At 35.5% G+C, this 27,838-nt stretch overlaps 1 protein-coding gene across 23 annotated transcripts in view; it reads right to left on the bottom strand.

Moving 5' to 3' along the window:
* The window catches only part of LOC121725279 (protein lap4), a 123,789-nt gene that overhangs the window by 27,872 nt on the left and 68,079 nt on the right, over nucleotides 1-27,838 (bottom strand). For all 23 annotated transcript variants that reach the window (XM_042112165.1, XM_042112155.1, XM_042112164.1 and 20 more), the window contains one exon: nucleotides 26,260-26,329. In XM_042112165.1, coding sequence (XP_041968099.1) covers nucleotides 26,260-26,329 — 70 coding nt within the window. The remainder of the gene's footprint in view (nucleotides 1-26,259; nucleotides 26,330-27,838) is intronic.

Genomic DNA, 27,838 nt, shown 5'->3' on the forward strand with positions numbered 1-27,838 from the left:
ATGTAAAGTCAGGCTATTTCCCACGACTCCAACCACAGAGTGAATGACGGAGAAAGGTGCGCTTACGCATACGCCAATAAACTCTACTGTCTAATTTCGATTTATGTTAAATACTGTATATTTGTCGATTTATGCTACTGTTTTTTTTTATAAACAAATGAATATTATCTTAGCAGTTACCTACATGTTAACCACAATTTTAGTTAAAACTTTTTTCTCAGTGATAAGTATGTCAGTAATATAACTTTTGTTGAGAACTTTGTTAAGTTCTGAACAAAAGTTGTACATGTTGTGTTATACATATACCCTTACATTTGTTTCTCTAAAAATGTAAAAGTATCAGAATCTCAATGTGTGAATATTCATGAAGTAATATTAACTCGTATAAGCTTTAGAAAATATTCAGAAAGGTGCTGGAATTTTTATTAAGTAAATAATTCATAAGTAAAACAATCGAATAATCTAAAATCTTAAATCATTAACATTTTTTATTATCGTTACCCATTTAACTATATAATTATGAGAAGTTACAATTTGAGAGCAATAAAATTTTTGTAGATGGCAGTTAATGTATAAGTACCTGGATGATAACACACAAGAACAGAACCTGGGTAATTTGGAACTTTCTGATTGAAAAAGCGGGATTCTTCAGGCAAAAGCGGGACAAAGTAAAAAAAGATAATCAAACATTTTTTGAATTTTTATCTTTTTATTTGCGTTAAAATAACGTTTACGTGACAATAGATAGCAAAAGTAACCAAAGAAAATCCACCCCTCTACGCCCCCACACACTTATCTTCATCACGCACAGGTCTTTCTTCGGTTCGGGCTTTCCCCCGAAAAGCGGGACTGAGTCTGTCCCGCGCGGGACATTTAATTTTGATGAAAAAATCGGGACGTCCCGCCAAAATTGGGACGTCTGGCAACGCTGATTTTACTCATTATTACTAGTACTCTCGTTAATTTGTAGAGGCTCCTCGAGATTCTGGCGGAGCTACTGCAAGTGCTTTGCATAGCCCCAGCCCCCAGGGCTCCGCGGAGCACACTTTGAGAATGGTTGACAGTATCATCTACACTTTTTCCTTATTCATTAGAGTTCAGAGTGAACAGTATGCAGTAGTTAGTCATTAGGACCAGTTAAGACTTTCTCAGAAAAAAACTTTGCGAAAGTTGCATCATTATTATTAATGGTGTATAGTTTTAATGTTCTCGTCGCCGTAATAAATGTTTCACTTTTGGCACAAACGAATAGGTTACGATTTTGATTAATTATACCATTGTCTATTACTATGACGATGTAGTAAATACAGGTAGAAATCATTCTGTTCCAACTTGATGCTAAAAATGTAAAGTGTATAGGAATGACTAGAGATTTTTATTACCTATTAGCCCAAAAAGCAAACCTATTGTCAATATGTATTTACTATTCATTATTTCATTTAATTATTTTAAGAAACATCTGGATTATGCATAAGTTTCATAAAGAGAGAGTTGTTTTGTTCACAATAAATTATTATTCGTCTCGCCAGTTTATTAATATAAAGTACATCATTTTATGATGCGCTGTCCATAAAATGTTGATAAAAACTTTATAAAATTAATTAAGATAACTTAAAATATAAGTCGGAAATTCTCCGAGAGAAGTTACCGAATACCTACAGTGAACAACAAGAAGAACAGTTTATTTAAGTATTTACAAATGTCCGCTAAGTTAAGTTCAAATTAAGATATCTTGTGAAAGAAATAAGGCTGCTAATTTTGAAATACTTTACTACAATAAATAGACGACTCCAAATATTACCTTAGAATAGGGCAAGGCGGAATGAATCTTCTTGCAAAAACAAAAGCCATCAATGTGAATATCAAGCCTTAGGGAATTTTAAATAGAACCCAAAATACTCCTTTCAGTACGCTTTTTGTCACATACCAAGTCTATTATTATACGTCTATGATCAACTCTCAATAAAAGCTTTCAAACTATTTCACTCCAAGCTCGACGCTCAAAGAGTTTAAATTGTTTAACAGATTGGCCGGCCGATATTAGGTTAATATTGACAGGCAACAAGTACCGAATAACATCACGCTTTCACCGTAAATAAAGGGTTCTCGATAACTGTACCGAAAGCAATTTTACAAATTATAGACAAGAATCAAACGCTAATAACAATAAAAAGTTATTAAACAGAACACCGAGAAAAGCTTGGTGGTCACGCTTTCCATTACATTCAAAGCTCGCCTGTTTATGCTGGAGTATCAGCTATTTGTTAGTTTGATAACTAATGTTACTCTTGGAAACTAATGTCACATCATATTATCATACAATGTTATGTGTCACGTGCTCACGTCGAGCTACAAAACAACTGTTCATGTAAATATTACACGGCAGATGAATAAGTTATTTACACAATTAGTCAATATATTATCATGCCTATCAATAATTATTAATAATTGTGTGTGTTCCTAATATTTTTATTATATTTCTGAATGCATAATATTACCTATACTTTCATAGTATAATATTTAAAAAGCCAAAATGTGTATTTGTAGCCTCTTTAACATTTAATTTGGTATGGACATACTTGGAGTCCCGAGATAGTTATGCAGTAATCAGTATGCTAGAAAAATGTACGGTTTCTGTGCGACAAAGAACATAGTTGAAGGCGACAACACTATTATATTTATCGCTCTACCACAACTTTAAATTACATGCATTCATCAAAGTAAGATGAACTTCACGATTCAGAATGAGAAATCGTCTATGCAATGGATGCACATCGACACAGGCATTTCGTTCCGAAGATAAATCTTCTAAGGCAGACAATACTTTAGCAAACGCATTTTACGACGTCATTGTTCGCTATGTTATGCGGAGTAGTACAATCAAAATACTTTCTGTTATTGGACTATTGCAACTATTTGGTGACGACAAATTTCTTGGTGATACAGTGGCTAAAGGTTAAACGAGACAAACCTGTAATATACAATTTTATTCTAGTCAACGGCTGCAATTGTTTCCATCAAGTTTGTGTGTACTGGGTAGGTATTGGGGTACAGAAAATTATCTAGCTAGGTATCGGGGATACCTAGCTAGATAATTTTCTGTATCTGTCTCGGGGTACCCCCGAGACAGATACATTTTTGATTTGTCTTTCTTGTGTATTCCACTTCCGAGAGAAGCTACTCCTAGGATAAACCTTCTACGGAAAAAAATCGAACTCTGGTCAAGAAACTCTGACATTTTGTTACTAAAATTTGTCTCTCTTTTACATATCTACTGCGAAGACTCGGTACTAAGTGATAATCGTAGTATTGGAATATTCTAGTCGTGTCTAGGACAAATTTTCCCATGATAATATGCTAATCGCAGTGTGTCAAGTTAAATGAGGCGAGGCCTCGCTGACATTGCGGTCTGTGAAGGTAGCGGTTACGTCTCCACTTCGAATCAAGGGAAAGCATTGAAACACGATCCACGTGCACTTGATACGGTGGAATTTGCAACATTTTACACCTTCATTGAGAAAGAGTCATATTCAATGAGGGTTTACTTAAATCTCCAATAATTTTGGTCATTTTCAAATTCTTGGAGCATGAGCTTTGTGGACGGTTGATAACTCTTGAAACTATAGGTAAGCTCGGTAAAGCTGTATATGTAAGTGATCAATCAGGGTTTACTTAAATCTCCAATAATTTTAGTCATTTTCAATAGGAAACATCAACCTCTCGAAGCATAAGCTATGTGGAGGGTTGAACTATGGGCAGGCTCCATAAGTGATCATAGCTGTTGTCAACCAGTCTACGGCGACATAACCATAATATCTAACTGGTGTCGACATTCCCTGTAAAAACCGACATAATCCTTATGAGCCGGGTATAAGGATCCATAAGGATTCTACCTCTCTCCTTTTGGCTACAACCATATTAATTACTTTTTTTACTAGGCGCCGCGCTTTTTATTTTTGTCGTTTTTTCGAGATTTCCTACGCTCGACTCGAACAGCGATCCTTAAAAATGATGACGTTTTGTAAAACAAATGACATAATTTTTGAGGATTGAGGTTGAATCGAGTGGAGAGAATATTGAGGAAACGACTAATGATACGGGCGATGCCTTCACTCTCTTGCCTTCATCGTAAAATAGTGCTACCTGCCCTTGGCAAATCATAAGAATCGCCACAAGCGATGTCACCTATCAACGTGCAACATGGCATTGACAATTAGGTCTCCGTTTAAGGTCAATGCAATTAATAAGGTCTCCTCCCTTGGCGATTCATTGTTGCGTGCTCCACATGTCCAGTAATTGGTGACCCCGTGACAGTTGCAAGACAATGCGATGCGCCATATTAAACTACATAATGCTCTAAATATCCAACGAGTGATGTGACCGCGAATATTATTACAAATTGCGGATTCTAATATAATGGTTCCGCAATTTAGATATTATAGGTATTCAAGAATCTGGGGCTTCCGTTGCAATAAATGTGGCAGGAAGAAATTATTAATTCAATAGTTTATTGTACAAAAGAGCAGAGCTGAGAAAAATCATATTAAAGACATTCTTGCAACTTTTGCGGTTCATAACAGGGGTCGACATCATGACATTGAAAAAGAATATACGAACGGGTAACGTTCACACGACAATCCGACGAGATAAATGGATACGACAGTGAAATCAAGTGGTCCAGAATCGTCGCATCCGTATCCTTAACAATGGCCAATCGCTACTTTCACTCCCACCATGTATACCATTGTCCCTGCCTCGTGATAGAGACTCGTGACTCCAGTTTATCAGACGGACGGAAATCTTATTACACTAGGATAATTGACCGACAGGTGAAAGCGAATATTATTTAGCACCTACTAATTATGAGGCCCTTCTCGATTTGACAGTTACCGCGGGCGCGGAGTCGTGCCTTCGTGACGGTATTTCTGGGCAACATTTAGATAACAGAATATTAAGATTACGTTACAAACCACGAGTAACGACTAACGAGAATGTCTAAATTTGTCCATGATTTAACTGTAAATGTTGTCCTAATAAGAGGGCTTTAGAATAATGAACAAGTAGAAAAAAGTTTACGTGAAGGTGTTCTTATTGGTTTTGTCACATAAGACTACCGCAGTCCCAAGCAAATAGTAACTATGTAGTCGTAAATATTTAAACACGTGCTAGACATGGGGACCATGATGCAGATGGTCAGATATGCGTTACAAAAATTGTGACTGTACGAGGCGAAGGGACATAGAAGAAAATATTTTATTATAGGTTAGAGAAGAAACAGAAAGAATAATAATATGTCTTCGTTATTCGTATCCGTCTGTGAGGGAGCAATGCGACTGCACATTTTCTTTTACCCTTTCTTGTTAAACCATACGATTGAAGTACATTTGTAACTTCAGTTGTGTTTACTTTTTTAGGTTTCTGTACCCAACGGGTAAAAACGGGACCCTATTCATAAGATGTCCGTCTGTCTCCAGGCTGTATCTCAAGAACCGCTATGGCTAGAGTTCTGAAATTTTCACAGATTGTGTATATCTGTTACCGCTATAACAACAAATACTAAAAACAAAATAAAATTAATATTTAAAGAGCGCCCATACAACAAACGTGATTTTTTTGGTCTTTTTTGCTAGATATCAAATATCAATAATGGCAACAGGTAGGCACTTGATATTTTCACAAAGGCCTTAATTATAATATGTTTACTTCAATATTTAAGAATAATATTAAAATAAAAAAAGAAGGGGGGCTCCCATACAAAAACACAATTTTTGGTCTATGTTTGCTCTATAACAGTACGGGACCCTTCGTGCGCGAGTCCGACTCGCACTTGGCCGATTTTTTATTTCAGGTTTATTTGTTAAAACTCACATCTTATACGCTGCACGGTAGATATATTACTTAAATTTAGAATTCTACACGAAACTATAATAAACTAATAATTCCGAATGTCATACATAACTTATATCCATAAAGTTTGATATGTGAAGATCTATAAGCAATAAAATACGTACAAGATACGGTAGCTTATACGATACGCAGCGAAACGAATGATCCTAGGAGAAATTTTATTGAGATTGATGGTACTGAGGTCAGCGAAGTTATAAGCCTATTCCATTTGAAATGGCAGCCGTGGCCCGTGACGAATCTCTAAGAGTTCTATAATAAAGAAAAGAGTAAAAATCTTTTTATAAATCAACAAGTAAATTATTTAGCTATCTGTAAAAATAATACTTAATCATAATCCATGCATTTGTTGTGAGTTAAATTACACTTTAAATTATTAAGACTACTGGAAGAGATTGCTACCTAGTAATAAGGCCGCCATTGTGACACCTGAATATTTTGTCCTTTTTCTTGTACTCCTTAATTTGTATCTTTATAAGTGTGCACAATAAAGAATATTTCAAGTAAGGGTCGTAAGTAGGGATGCCACGAATAGTGAATTGGCCGAATACCGAATAGTCGGCAACGTAGTCGGCCGAAGCGCCGAATATTCGGTCGCCGAATATTCGGCACGAAATACTATATATTAAATAAATATACTATATACTTTTCGGGGGCGCGGTAGCTGGATTAAGACAAGTCGCAACTGTTTTCCTCGTTGCGTTTTCAAAGAGTCATTTGCGTCAAACGAGTTGGATTTTAATTTGAAAACAGTTTATCTAGATCGGAAGGCCGATCCTTACAAGTGGTAATTAGCAAACGAGAAACAATATCCAAACCTTTCAAAATTTGCCAAAGTTTATCTCCTGGAAGTAGCGTGTATAGCGAGAGGTAATTTAAGGCTGGTAACATTTACGATGAAAAGCGTATCTAATCGTTTGCTACCAAAAAATTCTGAAAAGTTTGTTTTTAATCATCACAACTTATCACTGATCAATTTTAATTACCAAAGTTTTGTAATTTGGAAATAAATGCATAATTTTGAGGAATATAACGTGTTTTTTAACATGGTTTGGTATTCGGTATTTGAGCGAATAGTACGTATTATTCGGCCGAATACCGAATAGTTGCCGAATACTCGTGACATCTCTAGTCGTAAGCATACGCGTAAATAACGCGAGTTAGAGTAGCAGCAGCTTAGCTAGATGAATATTATCAATAATACAAGTATTTTGGTAGTAAATAATATTTTATTATTATTTGCATACGCAGATTGTAGTGAAGTTGTAACTTTGAAGTTCAAGTAAAAGGTTCATCGGTATTTTTTTATCAAGGAGACAAGACAAAGCGAATAGACAGTTTGCAGAAAGTTTTCTTTCTGGCCGCAGCCGACGCCTTCGATTACACAATTATGTATTACTTTCGGCCAAAGCCGACGGTTTATCCGATTATTTAGGCCGAAGGAGGCCCAAGATGAGGACGACTTTGCTCAGACACTACCTACTTGTTGGCCTTTTTGGGCACTCAAGTACCATAAACCTTCAAATCTTCAAGTAAGTCATATAACGTAGTACGTAATGTAGCTACTGGATTACTGATGGTACATAGATCAGTACCTATAACACCTTTGTACTAACCAATTGGCACCTACACCAAGGTTTGTTTGTTTTGTTCTGCTTTACACACAATAGGCTATATTTAGATAATACATCATTATATCAATATTTGCCATTTGGACAATTTATCCTCGTATAAGCTCAATAAATTCCTAACAATTTACAAATGCTTGTTGAACAATCACTTTAAATTTTTGTTATGAAAATAATAAGGAAATATATTAGGCCAAAGTTATTTTACTACTGGGTTTCTAAGATTATGATCCTTAAGTAATTTTCATAAAGATCAGGTCATAGGTAAAATAATTCTAAACGATGCAGTATTAGCGAAGGTAAGTTTGTCATGAGAGGAAAACCCTAAGGTATGTAAGTCTGTACTATAATATATTCAAAACATAAGCATTAAGCAAGCAGTGGTTCCTATAGTCATATATTTTAGTTATTACGTGCTAACTGCTAAGTTTTCACAAGTTTCAGAGCTAGCTCTAAAATACATGTAAAGGTACAATTATTATGCGTTTACTTTCACTTTTACATGCTTTAATAAAATATACAAATTAAAGCAAAATTTTACTTAAATTTTAAATGTCTGTATAGGTACACCTACACAGCGGAAACTCTTAGAGTCTTTGCTTTCTAGTAGCAATTAACATTTAATCAAAATTAATTAACTTGAAATATAATACTTACATTAGTGATTAGACTCACTACTTTTTAGACATCTTAATTTCGGCAAATAATTTGTCGTATTTTTAGAGCTAGTAATATGGACTTAAGAGGGCGACTAACCCAAACAATCAAACATCGTCCTTCACTCTTCACACTCACGCCCGTCTTCCATATGCCGGGTGAAAAAGGACGACGCGGATTCATCGTCAAATTAGTTTTTTCTCAATAACTCCATAAATATACAACATTTTAAAAATCCGCTAGGTCGATCTCTCAATGATAGAATTTTATGCAATGTGTTAAAATATTAACTTAGTTCAATTCACGGTTATGGCACTGAATGAAAAATTCGTGAAAATTTGATGCATTTTTGTGATTTTTTTTTGTCTAGAAAATTTTAAGATATCGTGTTTCTGCTCAGATCGAATTCTCGGAAATATAATGTACTTAGTATCTAATTTTAGAAAATGAAACAATTCGGGGCTTATTTTCGAGTATAAAAATGAATATAAAATCGACACTTTAGGGTTAGTCGCCCCCTTAAATAATATGTAAGTACGTAGTTTTATACAAAACAGAAATAAAATATTAGATCAAATAAGCCACTGATCTACGGAATCCCAGCAAAAGCCTACAAAGGTTCTAGTATGCCCACCGTTTATTTTCTGTTGACGCGACGTACAAAATGCCCAAACCACGAACCCATGGGCACAGAATATATTATAATAGTACTCCGTACCGTGGGCAAAAAAGTTACGAAAAACAACGTAATATTCGACTATTATGCGCACTCGATGACCGCATCACACAAGCGTTTAACCTTCACATACAAACCAATGTTTATTCACCAACATAAAAACATAACTTCTTACCAATTAAGCAACGAACCATTTTGTAGTTTCACTTTTAGCGGCGAATTCAGATTGTTTCAATTTGCATGTAATCTGTGGATATAGGCCTACCTCAATAAACTTTTCCATTAACGTCTACAGTTTTATGAATATTCATTAATCATTCCATAATTTACAAATTAATAATACGAATTTGATTATACCTAAGAATTTTCTAAGCATCACGATGAAATTTTGGTTTAATTTTCGAGCACATGTTAAAAGCTCAAATTATGGGGATGTAACATTATGAATCGCCAATATGACTAAAGCCTACCAGCTGTTCTTCCATACGACAGCTGACGCCTGCAACAGCTTATAAAATTTCTCATACTCTCAACCGTTCAGGAATATTCAAAAAATATTTATAAGACAAATATTAAAAAAAGCTCTTACAAGGAATTATCAGATCGAACAGATAAAGATTGTAGCTTTTAGCAAATCTATATTCCACGTATAGATACTATTTTTAATTACTTATTAGTTATTTATTTAACTATGGCTAACACAATAACAAAAGTTTCCAACTTTTCAATATAAGATGTACCTACACAAAAAACAAACAAATCTAACCAAAACGAACACTGAACCTACTAAAACCACTACAAAAATAGCACAGAAAACAAAACACTCACGTTTCTTCCGCCTAACCACCCCCATCGTCTTGTATCCTTTGTATAGACCCAGGGTTGCTGTTTATAGTCGGGATCAATCAGAACATTCCACAACGGTCACCGCCCGGCTTTATTTACGAGGGTACTGTTTAGTGTTTACGTCGCGTGCGTACGCGCAGCCTGAGGCGCATTGACGGAATGCGCATAGAGCTGCACGGCCGCGGAGGCTGTAAGCGCCGGCGCCTCCTCTCTATTCGATTAAAAATAGAAAGTACCAACCCGTACGCACGTACTCTTTTATTTTTACCCCCGCATTAACCACTCATTATTGTCGAAATGAGCTTTCGATTTCAGACGATCCTTACGTCACTAAGCTTAATCTATGAGAGCATGTTGGTAGATAAGGATAATAGTTTTTTTTACAAATTAAATTAGTAAATACAAAATATTTTTTTTAATTCTTTATTCCAAAGACCAAACCGTTAGCTTTATCACCTTCTCACTGTGTAGTGTCTACATTCTATATTACAATTCAAGGTCAAATTTTAATAACATACGTAGAAAACACATGGAGGCAATTACTCTATCTAGGCAGGTGTGCTGTCTGCTGTCATATTATTCTGTAATTAGAACTTTAACATACCTTAGTATTTCTATGCCGTTTATTGCCCGCATATACTTATTTGGTTGCTTATTTGCTACTATAATAAAAGTTTGTCATACATACTAAGTGCCCTACTGAATGTTAGTACTTAGGATCCAGTAAAGTCAACATGTTATCGAATGAGCTATTACAATAACGACGCCATTAAACTACCTCAAATAATATGTCCTTACTAGTATACCTTTAGGTATACCTTTTAGAAAACGTTTTCAAAAGACCTATAGATAAATATTATGACGTTCGATTCCCCTGATGAAATTAAGCAAATTGCTGATTCTTCATAGAATTCCGAAGAGAAAAATTTAGTTTGACCTGTTCGAAGTCACGCACGGTATTTCCTAACGACGTTTTTTACGACGATACGCATTTCTTTAATTACGAGTGAATTCTTCGGGAAAAAGCAAAACTTGTGCTCTTCAAATTCAATTCGTTCTGGAAAAAAATAACGATATCTTAATTAAGACTACTCTCTTCTCTAATAGTAAAACTAATCATAAATAAAGGTTGAATCTTCACACTACAGAAAAGAGTCAAAAAGCTCTATTCGTGAGAACTTTACTTTTCTATAGGACCAAAAACTTTGTCGTCGAAAAAGTTTGGCTACTCAAGTCATTCAACTGTCGCAATCTTTTGAGTCAGAGCTAATTCCGCTCAACAATTCAGAGAAAGCTCTACAAGACCTAGACTTAGGTCAACTTTTATGAGTTTCAGAAACCGTGAATAATATTTCTCGTGCCTTTTTCTCACGCGCCGACGCAAGGAATTTTAAACGCATTTATTATCGAGAAATTTCATTACCTACAGCTATTCCTAGCATAATAACGCTAGTTAGTGTCAAAAGATGTGTCGACAGGTCTCGGGCCCGCGGTAGGAGAAAATTAGAAACTGTAATCGGGAGACTGCTTTCAGTTTAACAGCAGATTATTTGAAGGCAGGAACCGATCGATTTATGCTTTCTAATACGAGGCAGTTTAATTAATAATCTACATAAAACATTTATAGCATTCAGCAGTATAAGTAAAAGCACGGGAAAACTGCCTTCTAATAGCTAACTCGAACACGTACGGCATATCTATACAGGCTGTAACAAAACTAAGTGATAATACTTGTGTTCCTGACATAGAGTTCACTGTGAAAGTATCAGCGCTGAACGAGCAATTTTTTCTGATTTGTATGGGCAAGCGCCCCAGCGTCATGCATTTTCCCATACAAAAGTAAAAAAAAAAAAGGTTACTCTTTCAGCGCTGCTACTTTGACAGTAAACTCTATGTCAGGAACACATACACCCCTATTAAGTATTATCACTTAGTTTTTTTTACATCTTGTATAGTTATAATAAGTTAACTATTAAGTGAATACAAGTAATCTGAAAAGATATTATGCTATATGTATACAGCTATCAGCATATATTTTATGCATCTATCAATGTATGTGTTTTTGTAGCGGCTAAACTCCTGGTCCAACAAATTAGGTGTCAATAAGCTACGTTTTTCCGTAGTCATTATAGTAATGGACAAATTACTTATTAACAATATCTTAACATCGAGCCCCACTTAAAATATGGTTGACGCTTACTTCAACTCCCAAGAGGTCAAATTCGACCGCGAAAACAATAGATTTTCAGGAATCCACGATCGAGGGATTAAAAAGCTATACCTATTGGTGGTACCTTATAATGGTAGGCACCAGTAGTAACAACGATCAGAAAATATTTGTAACAAAATATTCTGAATAAAAACATTTTGAGTTTCAGTTTCTACCTCCTTGTTAGTATTTCAATTGCACATAACGGGTCTCGTGGGGATATTTTTGCGCCGTGGGAGGACGGCTGGCTCACATCGGCAGAGAAATCGGAAATGCAAATGGCCTACTGTATAACGAACTGTTATCTGTTCCGAGGATTAATGATGCTGCACTAGGTTTATTAATAGGTGCGTTAGTAGAGTGAGGGCCTGTTTCAGCACTTCCTGATAAGTGCCGAATAGGCTATCCACCACTCAAATTGACAGATGAAGTATGGAGAATCTGTCAAAAAAACTGTGAATAGCCTATTCGGTACCTTATCAGAAAGTGGCGAAACTGGCCTTAAGTGTCTGTTTCATCTCCTTATAGAAGCTTATTCGGAGGTTTCGTTCCTACTTTTTGTGAAGCCAAAGGGACAAAACTAATTAAAGGTTTTCAAAATTGTCGATTAAAATTACTCTACCCAAAATTCACAAATTGGCTACATACATCCAGACCATCAGAACCTTATAGCACCGCCTTGTAAAGTGTCACTTATTTGACAGTATTGCGTACAAAGACACTCACATGTCACACCACCATCCCATGACAATGTCAACCAAGTGCAAATGATCCTAGTAAGATGACATCAATGTGAAGCAGCTGTCTATCGAGCGACATTTTACAATGTGGCGGTTTATATAGCAAATACTAATCGCGATGGATAATTAAGTGATATGCCTTACTAAACACTCGATTAATATCAGAGGGATTAGATCACGTTGAATATCGAGAGCTGTTCCCCATAGAGCTGTAACTTATCAATTAATCCGTCACAGAGTCAAAACATGTTAATTTGTCATGTTGACATGGTAGTGATGAATGATACAAAAAGCTAAATACACGATGTAACCGAGATCATTATTTATGTCTGCGATGACATTAACGTGCGCGCCATACAAATGAGGTGAAAGGTAGAGGTACAGGTAGGGTCATTTCGGCATATTTATACTACCATCGTAATGGAACCGTAAAGATTATGCTATATTTATGTTATAAAAAAGATTAGATTGTATAATGAAAATATTTTTTGTGCTCAATGAAATGAAAGGTAATCAGGAGATAAAGGCGTAAGGATCTGAGTTGTGACTGTCAGAGGTCAGTACATAATATTGTACGAAATCATTTTCTATCTTTGTCCACTCCACTTTTACTAAATGAAAAAAGAGAGTTTAAATACATAGAAATATAGTTTTAATGACTAATAAGTCACATGAATCTAGTAGATAAGATTATGCAATTAATCTATCGGAGTTTGATTTAAAATATCGCGTTAAAGAACCCCGAGGCTGCTAGAACCAGCCTAAAGAGAATGTAGGATGTAAGCTCCAATATTTCAAGAATCGTAAATGGTAGTACTTCAATTCTACTATTTTATGCAACATTAATGCAGCTTCGAGCATTGTTTACAAAGTTTGTAAATTGAGTCGAAGTTTTTGATAATGAAAATTGTCGTCGACGTTAAGTCATGTTAGAGGTAGAATAGCTTAAGAGCTCACCTGACTCTAAAAATCAAACATCGTCCTTCTCTCTTCACACTCACGCCCGTCTTTCATATGCCAGGTGAAAAAGGACGGCGCGGAATCATCGCCGAGTTAGTTTTACTTGAATAAAAGACGAACTATAATGATTATGAAAAAAGTGTTTTGAGCAAATTTAGGTTTTATCAATGCCTTTTTAGATATTAAAAAATATTAAAGAAAAGTCAGCAAACTTCGAAGATCCAAGCAAAAATGTGTCTAAAACAAGGTTTTTTGTAAAAAAGAAACTATCGAGCATTTATTGAGTAATCGTGTTTTCGTCTTGAGCATTTAATCTTTATGAACTGAAGTTACTTGTGTCAAAAAATCAGTTTTCTAGACCTTACAGATTTTGAGATCTAGGTTAATGTATGTAGTCAAGTTAGGGTCATATGGGCTCTTAATAGAGTTTGTAGACAGAACTGTGATTCTAGTAATGCAGCATTAATTCAGCTCGTTCCCTTTTCGATCCAAACCGCTTCCTATCAAACAACAAAATAGTATTCGCATAGATAAAGTTGATCAGTTGTTTAAACTATATTATATAATTAATACTAAGTTGCTAGATAATCTGAAGTATATGAGAATTGTATATTGCTGTATGCTAGTAAACGTACTGGATCGCACAAGGAACAAAGCTGCTTCAATGTGGCATTAAATAATACAATCTGGGTACAAAAGTCCATCCGTATTGAGGTATCATATAATGGACGTGCTTGAATAACTCATTTCACAGGTTCACTTTCAAGATCCGTTCCCGCGCCGTGCATGAAACCACAAGGTACAATCGTCGACACCAGCGTTAATGTCAAACATATTATTGGCCTTCCGATTTGTGGTCAAACGATTAATGGTTATTTTTCAAGTTTATTGGAAAGATTAAATTTTCATTAAAAATAATGCATTTTTCACTAGAGTCATATTTAGGATAGCTCTTTAATATCATTATGTAAATGTTCATGAAGACTCTAGAAATAATAAAAATATTTTATTATTCTATGTCACCTGTTTTATTTCATTTTAAGCTGGTTTGAGTGCATTGGGTGTCGACGTATGCACTCAAAACCCGTTTGTTAATTCAAGATAATTATCGAGGAATTCAGTTGAAAAAAATTGATATAAAGGGATAAGTGTATTAAGTTACACTTTTGCTGAAGTCTGTACTTAATAACTCCCTGAGTTGATTAGCAAATTCTTATGCGGCTACCGACTGACATGAAAACAGAGGAGAAATTCTAGCGTAGAAATATTACGGCGAGATTGGTACAAATGGAATAATTAGAGAAAGGTCCGCTACAAAAGGCACGGAGAGGCGAGCTCTGATAACTCCGCAGATAAAATACCAATGTGCAATATGATAACAGAATATTCTAGATAACATCAACGTACGGTCGGAACGAAAAGTATCACATCAGTGATCAGATAAAGTAACGCGGTAGCAGGAACGTTTTAGAGACGCACGCTTAAGAAAACACGGCAAATTACACTGTAATTACGATCAGCGAGAGTTTTTTTTTTTATAATCAACTTAATGGCACGTCTAACATTACTCTATGACATTCCGCTTCGAAAGTGGAGTCTGTTAATTTACGTTCACGTCTATGATTGACAGCACGCTAATTCGTATAATAAAGACTTAAGTGACGTATAATCAAATTTGATTTACTAGCCATGATAGTCTGTTTTCTACACGAGTGTACATTACCGTTCACGAGATTCCAAGTTTGGACCATAGCAATTATTTTCTTATTTTTTTGTCATAAAAACTCTAATGTGCAAAATAATATAAAACAGTTAAAGATTATGATATTTTGTGTGGTAAACCAAAATTATCAGTAAGTAGATATTATATCAACGTTTGATGAATAAAACAGACTGTTAACTTTTCTGCATAATTATTTAAATTATAATTTAAATTCATACGTGGGAGAGCCATGCTTCGGCACGAATGGGCCGGCTCGACCGGAGAAATACCACGTTCTCACAGAAAACCGGCGTGAAACAGCGCTTGCGCTGTGTTTCGCCGAGTGAGTTTACCGGAGGCCCAATCCCCTACCCTATTCCCTTCCCTACCTTCCCCTATCCCCTTCCCTTCCCTACCCCATTCCCTCTTAAAAGGCCGGCAACGCACTTGCAGCTCTTCTGATGCTGCGGGTGTCCATGGGCGACGGAAGTTGCTTTCCATCAGGTGACCCGTTTGCTCGTTTGCCCCCTTATTTCATTAAAAAAAATTACAATATCATTCCTCGCATAATATTATCTCTACGTTAAAACTTAACTACTCACTACAATATTTTTGACTAGATTCTAGATCAATATAATTATTATTTATTACGTATCATACTCTACATCCTGTAGATAATAGAGCAAGAAATAAAAATGATAATATTTGAAGAAAAAAAGAACAAAACCATCGCACAAACGCTTTATATCAGTATATTCTAACGAATAGCTTATCCGGAATACGGATGTGCCGCCTCTGCTAACTTATACTAAGCGACAGTAACAGAACTTCCGTCATTTACAATTTGCAAAAATGTGTTGAAAGGATAGCCGGGGAAATGCTGTCCCACGACTAGTTACGTGGACGACCTTTCGTTACCCGAAAGCAAATATGAACCTGACTCCAAATTAAAATGGAATAACGTTCCGAGAGCGGGTTCACCTTTGCGATCGTGCCCTATCGGCCATCAGTGCACGAGTTCAGCCTTCGTGCATCCCAAACTCGTCTGTAACAGACCTCATTTACACGAGCGTAAAAATTTAAAGGCTCTGCAGCCATGATAGCGCAACTTTTTTAATTCATAGACCAAGATGCGCCTGTAAATATTCATGATCGATTGTATTTGTCCATTATGAGCCCATATAAAGCCGCATAAAAAACGACAATTTGGTGATCAACATTTTTTAAACATAGTTAAATTATCGACACCACAAAAATCTTTTAACTCTGATATAGAGATAACTCTACAAACATAAGAAATTCGTTAAACTGCTCTGAGCTACAGACATTTGAGAAGTCCAAATGCGGTTACCAAAATTCACAAGCACCTTTCCAGGAAACGTCAAATCTAATCATAGGCGCGAGTGATTTATTTCGAGATAGATAGCGCGTTAAAAAAGCTCTCGTACAAATGAAGGGTTACTATTTAGCTTGATCAGTGCCGGGAGAACTGTACTTTCTATCTGATAACGGTAACAACATAATATTGAACGGAAAACATTTCTTGTTCTATTGATTGGATCTTACGTAAGGCTATTAAGTTGATAATATGCATCTTTGTTAAAGCTTTTGTAGCTATAAACTTAGATGTTATAGTAAAGCACTAATGTAATGTTTACCTTAAAAAGATTCACACTACACATTTTCGATTAATACAGACGTTATAGTTATGTTTTGTCTTTATACGTTAGAAAAGGCTTAAAAGGCCAAAACAACTCTAACACACTATGAAAGATTTACAGTTATATCTATAGAGCTACTAGCTGTCCCGGCAAACGTTGTTTTGCCATATAAATAATTTTTGGTATGAAAAATAGATGTTGGCCGATTCTCAGACCTACTCAATATGCTCACAAAATTTCATGAGAATCGGTCAAGCCGTTTCGGAGGAGTATGGCAACGAAAACTGTGACACGAGAATTTTATATATTAGATAACTACGAATAATAAAAACTAAGGAAAAGTAACTCCGTCAAAAAACATGCTCCACAATACTTGTCAAAAAAGTGTACCTTATGGTGCCTTCTCACGGCGCGTATTATCGCAAGCCGCGCCACGCCGACAAAAATTCAAGTAAAATGAAACTTTATTAACAAGATAATAGATAGCATTTTGCTCTAAGTCACTTCGTTAAATAAGTAAATTTTAATGATATGCAACTTTATTCACTAGGCAACTAGGTTGCATTTCAATCTATGCCGCTAATTTTATTAAATTAAGTGTAATTCATTTATTTGATAACAGATGCCGCTGCTTGGCGGCTATCGATTGATGTTGGTATGTTTTTCGCGTGGAATGATGACGAAAGCTTGCAGGATGTACGATTCCGAACAATAATAATAAAACCTTCCCAGTTCCCCGCTACTTTTAAAACTCACAATAATTATTATTATTATGTTTCCACTTGTACTGGTGGAAGAATGACGCTTCTATTCGAGGACAACATCACAAAATCCGTCTGTACGGCTACCCTGGGACTAAAATCGCTCTGGCATGATAATTCTACAACACCAAGAGTGAGTGTGAATGGAAATATTTACATACTAGTTAATCACCTTATACCTATAACAAATATCTTCGTGCTAGCTATAGCGCGATGTAGCCGCCAAGCAGCGGCATCTGTTATCGAAATAAAGGAATTAAACTTAATATAATAAAATTAGCGGCATAGATTGAAATGCAACCTAGTTGCCTAGTGCAAAAAGTTGCATTTCATTAAAATTTACTTATTTAACGTAGTGACTTAGAGCAAAGTTATATCCTATTAACGTGTTAATAAAGTTTAATTTACTTGAACGTTTGTCAGCGTGGCGCGGCTTGTGATATAACGCGCCGTGAGAAGGGGTGGCTCGTGCTCGCTCGTAATAGCTGGCTCGGCGCGGCGCGGCTTGTGATATCACACGCCGTGAGAAGCCAGCCTTAGGTACACATTTCAATATATTTGCAATATTTAGGTGACCTTGACTGACGTTACATGACATATCAAAACGAACCAAATTTAAAACGGTAATAGTATGGGAGTTACGATTCCTTAGTTTTTATTATTCGTAGTTAGATAACTATAAATCTTTTGTTATTTACTTTTAAATGTCGTTTTATATCCTTCAAATTATCCGATGAGCATGACGCAAGGAATTCCACGCGGTCCAGAGCAATTTTTACTCCTTTGAAATCATTATCTAGTCTAACCCTATAAGAAAGAATCTCGTTTGATTTTTTGTGTTTTGTTTGGAAGAAGTCGATAAACCTTGAAAACCTGTTTGGTTTTGGGTTCACGATATTAAGCGCAAAAAGATAGCATCTGAACTTGTGGAATAACAAATACGTAGCGGTACTTGTTTTTGGATTTCTTTGTTTCCAATTTGCGAATGAGTTCAGATTTAAAACGAGGAGAATCCTAATTTCGACATAATTTGTGGATTCGACAGAATTTGAAAATCAGTTAAGAATTTGTCTAAAATATTCTTAGGTTAAGTAAAGAGAAGTAAAGTAAACATGTATTGAATATACGATGCCATAACTTCAAATAACAAAACATTCTAAGAACGTGAAAAATAATCTCTAAACCCTTACTTGCTTTGAAGGTGAACTCCATAATCGAACACATTATCCCGCGAACGGCAGACTTCGTCATAGCCATTTTATTTTACTTTTTTGTTTTTTTTTTCGATGCTTATTTCAAAGTGACCATAGCTGGACTGGCAAGCGAACGTGTCCAGTTATAGGTGCTGGGGACTCATTAGAGCGCATAATACGGGTCGGCTGGTGCTATTGTTGGCCTCGAAGGGTTGCTATATCGACCTACTGAACTTATCAACGACACGTTTAAAAACCCTTCATAAACTGTTTTATTCAGTGATTGTAATCAAACGTACCAAAATTAATTGAGCCTTTGAACAAAGATTCGACGGGCTTTATAAGATTGCAGTTCCCGCAACAAACGCATACAATGATTTGACGTAGATTTATGTTAGCCCTTTTCGTGCTCTCCGCAGAAAATTGCGCACAATAGAAATTACAGTATTCAAATTACAAGTATCAAGATCTGTACCTGCTGGGGTCTACGCTCTATAGTTACAACACTGGACCAAATTGCACCAACAATAAGTCATTTGCTAGATGCAGGTTATAAATCATAGACATATTGTACAGTTTGTGGCTGAAAGTAGATTATTTGTAGGTCATAGCTAAGTAAATATACAATGTAGTTCGTATATGATTTCCATTCAAAGTAACTTTCTAGGCTATGTATCAGCAATGCTGATTTTATATTTGCCGTAGATTTATCGAAACGATAATGCATGTGATAGAAATTCAAGAGCTTTAGATAATAGAAAGCTTAATGCGTCCTTTCTTCACATGGCAAAAGGTCGAATGAGCCACAAAGGAAGTACAGTCGCCGACAAATCCGGTGTGTTATTAAAAGCTTTGAAAATCATACACTGGGCTTGACAGCATCTGTACACGACGCGATCAAAATTCTCACGCCTCAAGCATTCCATAAAATTGGGCAATTTTGACATAAGCTATAATTAAAATCATAAAAAGATCTAACAATAAAATTGGGCCAATTGTAATGAACAATTCCCACTAACATAGAGCCTACTATAATAGCTACTTATATCAACGTTTGAAGTGGCAAATCAACATACCATATCCAAAGACCGTCGGTCGTTCACTGATTCGAACGCGTCTTAACGAAGATCGTCCCGGCATAGAATTGCTGCCCGTATTGGGAACATTCCCCTCGTATCCATATCGACCAGCCCGTGGTAGCGTGCCATACACTAGATTCGCCGTGTCAACATACACTGGCTGATAACGGGGCGGATACTGATGTAAGGGCTGCGTAAATTCAATTTCTCTCGGTCTCAAGCCGTAAATATTCCTCGGCTGTTCATACTGGTCCAGCGCTTGAAGGCTTTGCGCCGGATATCCTTCTAGCTGCGGTTGTCTTCTATACTTGTCGAGTATAGCGAACGCCCGGTTTTGCGGCGGGGCATATCGGTCGATGGCGAATATCTCGCTCACGGGCAGCGCAGAACTACTGTTACTCAGGTTACTACGGTTGCTTCTTGTGCTACTTCGTGCACTGTTCCTAGTTAGGGACCCATCTCCACGCACACTCAATTTCACCTCTAGTCTTTTGTCTTTCATTATTCTAACACTTTTGGTTTTAAAATTCGAGATCCATCTTCACAATTTCAAGTGCTCACTTTAAAAACAATCTTTCAAATTAATTATAGCGAATATAGATAGTTTAGTATACCATCAATATTACTTTTAATTTGATTTATTATTCTGTGTGTTGGTGTTTTAATCTGCATATTTATCGCAAGATCAAGATATTTTAGTGATCATTTTGAGAATTTTAATTGCTTCCACGTCCATTGACGTTTGAATTCAAGTGAAAACGGTTAAATCGCAATTCATTACGATGTTATAGAGAAAACAAAATTTGCAAGATAAATGTCATTAATTAGAGAACCGACCGGCCACTAGTATTCAATTTAATCTATTAGTTCAATTCGAATACCGATTCGTTTTAGAAAATATATAATTAAAGTGAGGTAACGGGCTCGATGGAAGAGAAACCTAACATGGGGCAAATTAATTGGAACGAGTAGTAGAGAAGTAGGCAGGTGAACAATGGACAATTAATCGATGATAGCATCTTATCGATAACAGACGCATTCTCTTGAAAGAAATGAATAGTGAAATTGAAGCTTCTTGTTAAATAGTAGTTAAGAAAGTTTAAACTATAAGAAATAAAATAATATGTAATAACTAATAACTAATATGATTTTAATAATTAGAATCCTAACAAACTCTTGGGTTAAATCCGTTGTTTATATTAACGATCTGTCTTAAAATGCCGTGAACATGTAGCTAAAGGCAATATTTACGTACGATAAGATATGACCAGTTCAATAACATGACTAAAACAGGTTGCACACATAATTTATGTCCATTATACGTGCTAGAATAGGGCGTGTAAACAATTTGTGCGCCTTATCATCCAAGGAAATGTACGATCATGACATTCGATAGTGTAGTTCAACTTTGGAACATTGAATAATGGCCGTAGAAGAAAGTTAGTTTAGAGAAATACAGGGAAAAGAAACATGCATTGTAAGATATAGCAGATGTCAAAATGAGATAACTATCTTAACAAGAGGATGATGAGACTAAAATTTAACAAAGAATCTAGTCATGAATGAACTATGGTGAGTCACAAAAAACGTTATGTTACAGTTCCGCGCGACGGACCGATCGATTTTCTATATCAATCGATTATCTAAATTCAAATTTGTCAAGGATGGCCCGGAGGAATGTGACATTTACTGCCTGTTACCGCTATTTGGTTAAAATTCAAAAGTTACGACTAGAAATGAGCTAGTTTTTTTAATAAATATCTATCAATATTGATGAAGATTGACCATTGTGTGAGACGTTATTCGGAATATTTTAAAATTTACATAATCTTTATTTATGAAATATCAATGAGTGTTGATTTTTTAAACTTTTTTTTAATATTTAAGAAAAAAACATTAAAAACAAAATCTCCGCCTCCGTTAATACAGGTGACGTAACCGTTGTACATGTAAGGTATCACGATGTGTATACGAACGATGGTAATAACTCAACAATAGCTAAGACGACCTTCGAAGTTCGAACACAATACTTAAGCAAGCGATACTAATAGACAATTATCTATTGAACCGGTAAATAGTTTATGTGAAGTCACATACCTATGTTCATAATAATGGTGACAATAAAAATAATTGACAACCAAAGCACACTTTACATATTATTCATAACGACCATCTACGAGGTCATTAGCAATAATATTTTATTTGTTTATAAAATACCGGAAGAAATAATCACAAAAGATTAATCTCTTTTCCTCTATAAAATAAGTAGAACAAAGAACTTTACTATTGTAAATCTTTTTGAACACTTAATTTCAAACGTAATGGGAAGTAAACACCACCTAAATAGAAAATAGCCCACGTTTAAGTGAGTAATCACAACATCACACGCAAAACGTAGAAACAGGTCGATATTTCACATTGCACTTTAAATATACCGAAGTCAAACTAACGGAGCACAGTCAAAACAAAATCGTCCGTCTTGCATCGTAACTTGGACAGATAATGAGAATTTCTATCGCACAGCCAACGATGCCTCACGCGATATTAATATTACAATAAAACTGGCATTTTAAGATGCAAACCGAACGAAATCCACCCGAGCACTGATTGTAACAGAAAATATGTGGCAAAACGGAACGTCGAGTACCAGATAAACTGATAAGAACGCGATATGATTGCGACCTTTTACGCGATATAGGGTAACACCCAAATACTAAACCTTAAGCCAACAATTCTTCTACAAACCTGGGAACCAAAACAAAACAGTTTCGCAAGAGCCCCGGTCTCGAGTTGCAAAATGAGATAAGATGAAAGTGATTCTTAATTACACAAAATTACAACAAAGTTTAATTAATACATTAAATAACGTTTAAGACGTTATTAAACTTTAAAATGTTTACCGTCATAATTTCCTTCTTAATCTCTCTGCTTAACTGTACATGAGATTCGATGGATCTTGGCATATTAAGCGTAACTTTATATGGAGCTTTCTTAACATTTTTGAAGAAAAAGTACACGACGAAAACGTGATAAAACGGTTGCAGAGAAATTTGAGTGTGTGCCAAGGGTCTGAACAAATATGTACACTAATGACAAACGTAATACTAGCAATTATGTTAATGTTTCTGTTGGTAATGTCCGAACAGATAATTTTGATCAATCGAAAGATTTTCATAATAATAAAGGTAATGAAAAAATTATGGGTGCTGCAGTGTTGCGCACAGAAAGAAATTTGACTGACTTTGCCTTGGCTTTGACAGGCTAAAAATAGTACTTGCAAGTTTAAAAACATTCGGCAGCGGAGGAAGTTATGTCATCTAGGTCACTTCTGTATGCACTAGAATCCTTAAACATGCAATTAAGAGTTACAACACCTATTTCCATATACGTAAAGCAGATCTGGATTTTGACCAAGTTACACATATTGATCCCCTTCCGGTTTGCGTAACGTATTAAAGTTCAATAAAACTCGAATTACATAGTGTAACTTAATGCAATCTACATCATAAATTATATCGATAAAGTCGATGCAATCAATTAGGCTTTCAAAAACTGGAGCTTGTGCACATAATATTTCATATACGCCTACACAGTATAGCCACTTTATTTTCACTTATGCCCAGTTTTAGAGATTTCTTGACTGACTCGAGTTAATCTTTCTAATAGAGTTGTTTTGGCTAACGTGTTAAAAGTTAACCAAAACGTGAATAGATAATAAACTTTTGGAACCGAGAGGCAAGAATCATTTATATTTTCACATCAAAACTGATCACTCAATTTGCAATTAGGTATCGTTATTCAAAGTCAAATATTTTCTGTTACTTTAAAACTCTACCAGTAATTGTTGCCTTGAGGAAATTTTTACATTTAGTACCTTCATAAAATTTAGATTTTCTTCTTTCTTTCGTACGAATTAAATAATTTAATTTACATGGCATGAACTTTACAATTAACATCAATTTATATCACATAGGTGGTAATTATTTTTGTATCGAATGTTCATGGTTAATTCTTTCGAGACAGGAAAGAGAAGTTAATAGTTGATGTCTCAATAAGACCGATAGATATTTCGAAATCGTGGAAAACTCGTGCATCACGCTTCCATCAGTTGACTGCGATTTAACGAGAACACAATTTAAACAAAAACAGAACATTTAACTTTACAAAGTTGCAGAAGAGCACTTTTTGGCCATTTTGAAAACATTAACTTACAAAGTTGCAAAGCTGTCAACAGCCTTTTATTATAATAGTTAACTGTATTACAAGTATAATTTCACTATCAGTGGTATTTAGTGCAGAGCTGACATGGAAATTGCTTGGTCATTTAGAAACTAACGTCGCGTTCTTGTGATGCTTCAATGTCTTATACGAAGACATGGGTGGATGAAGTGGGTAACTAGAACTTTAAAACATAAGAGCAATAACTAATTTTCTCCCTCATAATTTGAACAAACTTTATAACTTACCTACTTTTTCATCTAGTTAATATATTTAGCTAAACACTACTAATATATATTCTGTGGCTAAACATAGAATTCTCATTGTTTTCATTTCAAATAAATTTCCCGGTCTTAAATCCTCCATATTTTATGCAAGAAAACGACAGTTTCCATATAGTTACCAACTTCATCTAGGTACTCAATATGTCTTCATACCTATCATTGAATGCCTCCGTGGTACAGTGGTTAAAAGCGTGGACGTGGGTTCCATTCCCGCGTTGGAATCATGCTATTTCCAAGTTTGGTTAGAACAATGCAGGCTGATCACCTGATTGTCTGACAAGTAAGATGATCCATGCGACGGATGGGCATGTAAAAAGTCAGTCCTACGCCTGATCTCTCGCCAGTCTTGTCGGTCTTCCGTCCCACTGGGTTATGACTTATGAGAGAAAACGGAATAGAGAGCGCTCTTGTGTACTGCGCACACACTTGGGCACTATAAAATTACTCCTGCGTAACTGGTCAGGTTTCAATGAAACCGCGGCCACCGTCACCGAAACCGGTGTGGGAGTTATAATTATTATACCTATCAGTCACTTTACACTACACACTTGACCACCAATAAAATTGGAAACTGAACTCATTGTGCACACTTCCTAATAATTATTTGTGACTGGTTGTAACCGGTTTCTTGTTTTGGTTTGAATTATTGCTATGGCAACCGTGAGCCCGAAAATATTGACATAATAACAATTATGGAAGGTAGTAAAGACGGTCACGTGACGTTCAGTATTTAGATATTAATAATTGAGCCCCTTACAAATACTATCTCTTAGATTAACACACTTATACACTACAAAAAACGATACTAACATCAACAAGAAATTTGAGAAAATCAAAGTATTATCCAGAATTCAAAATTAAGAAGCATTAGAAGGAACAGTAAGAATTTAATACGGAGCAGTATGAAGCCGAGTTAATAATATTGTGAAAGCGAATTTATTTTCCTCACTGCGAACTAGTTTTATACTGATATTTCGAATCTATATCGTGGAACCAGCTTTATACTACTCTTTACATTATGAAACAAGCTTTATAACGTAAAGCCAGGATCACAATATAAATTCTAGAGCGAGCGTAAAGCTGTGCACACAATGGCGGCAAAGTGACGGACGGTCGTGATCATTACACGACGGAGTCACGACCGTGTCGCAACTGTTCTCGGCGCATCGTGTCTCGTCGCTTATGATGTCGAACCTTTATCTTTTTTCACGATATCTTCTTTCATTTTATGGTAGATGTTATCCGCTCTACTATCTATATTGTATTTTTTATAGTTTGTTTTTATTTTGTATCAAAAATACACAGCAAAAGACGAGTCGCTAAATATTTTTATATTATTTATTGCTCTCGTTAAGTGTCGCTTGAAAACGAAATGGATTTTTTTAAAACTGAAATATTCAATATTGTAACTCTTTCTGGTAAAGTCGTGGAAAAGGACAAATCAACATCCTAACTCTAAAGTCTAAGTATTAGTCCTAATACTTGCAATGAACCCAAAAGTTCATTAAAGTCCAAAACATTGAATTCAAATTTAATTTGATCGGTCCGATTTTCAAGTCGTGAAGTTGTCATCTTTGATTATAGTCTATAATCAAAGGTTGTCATATCAAGTTTTAAGTAATGTCTTTATAAGCCATTTAAATGATGACACATTTTATGACATACGCCTCGGAAAATCTATCAATACCGTTAGCTCGGTGTTCCGTGACAATATCCGCCGCTTAATGAGGGTGACACTTACCATCAGGCGCGTCGTCTGCGGCCTCCTCGTCGTCGGTTTTCGTTTCGTGTTGCTCTCGTTTCTTTATCGCCTGCAAACAGTGAGATCGTTAGTCATTGATACACGAATAACACGCTATATGATAGTTATCATATTATGTTAACCCTCTGCCACTGACGTGACGTCTGACAGACACCAGGATACCTATGAGTAGTTGCTACGTTGCCAATTCGCGCCGTATAGTTTTGTCTCTCTCTGTACCTTCCTGCGTGGACGCAAGCCGCCCGCCAGTGCAGTGTAGGCAGCTGCAACGCGTGTATGTGTGGAGCTAGAGCTGTTTGGTGTCTACCAGACGTAAGGTCAGTAATAAATGATGGATCTGGCAGACGTAACGTCAGTAATATCGCTATAATTTCATATAATAATTTCATATAATCGCTATAATTTCAGTGTCGTAAATACGTCTGGTCAGTAAATTAATGATTGAACTTTTAGCGCAGCTACATTTATTATCATTGCTTTTAGATGGCAAGCAACTCTCAAAGTATAGACCTGCAAGGAAGGGAAAGGCTCCTGAAAACGTCAACATTTTGAATGACCAGCAAATTCTGCAGTGGATAGATGAAGATCAGGATTTTGCTCGAGAATTAGTACTCCCTGCACTAAAACAAAGAGTTTATAATGAAAGATTACCTAGAGAATTGAGAATGACTTTACGTCGTGTACTAGGCAATGATTAACCTCCTCCACCCCCCAGGGAGCCTGAATCATCATCAACAAGGAAGTTATGTCGAGTTCGCCCAAGCAAATTGAAAATAAAACAAGATTTGCCTGTTGTGCTTGCGCAAAACCTATTTGTCTGCAATGTTCCGTACAAATTTGTGAAGACATAATAGAGAAGTTCAAGGCTGATAAAAAAAAAACTACTCTAAGGATTTCTTTTTTATTGCTTTTTTTGGTTAATTTTATGTTTAAAGAAGACTGATTTAAGTTAAAAGTGTTGATTTTATGCTACGTTTTATTTTAAATAATATTTTAAAGGAGGCTGTGACAAATGTTCCTATTATTACTATGATAATAAAGATTTAATATTTTCGTAATTACGTGTTTCATTTAACATAATTAATATTAAAATGAGTTTTTATATAATACTATACATATTATATCTAAACAACTTAATTAAAAAAGTTAACCATAAAATTTTTATTGATAATCAAAGTTTACGTCTGACAGACTACTCCTCAGTAGAATATTTACAAGAACGCCACCTCAGTGGCAGAGGGTTAAGGATCATTATACTGACAACATGGGTTCACTCTCGGAGAAATTCAGTGGTATAGCTCTGAACGATTGGTAGTCCGTTCATGGTCAGATAAGAGTGAACTATATTATGTCGTCAGTATAAAGTTTATATCAGAACTTCTGAAAATGCTATATAAAAAATCAAAAGGCAACAAAACTTAGCATATTATGTAGGAAGCGGCAACTGTAGAAATTATAAGTTAGGTATAAAACATACAAAATCTGATGTAGATATAAGCACAAACAAAAAAATAAGGTTACATTCAACGAATCTGAAAATGAAAAGTGAAAAAGTTTT

Source organism: Aricia agestis, chromosome 3 (assembly GCF_905147365.1).
Source record: "Aricia agestis chromosome 3, ilAriAges1.1, whole genome shotgun sequence".
NCBI lineage: Eukaryota > Metazoa > Arthropoda > Insecta > Lepidoptera > Lycaenidae > Aricia > Aricia agestis.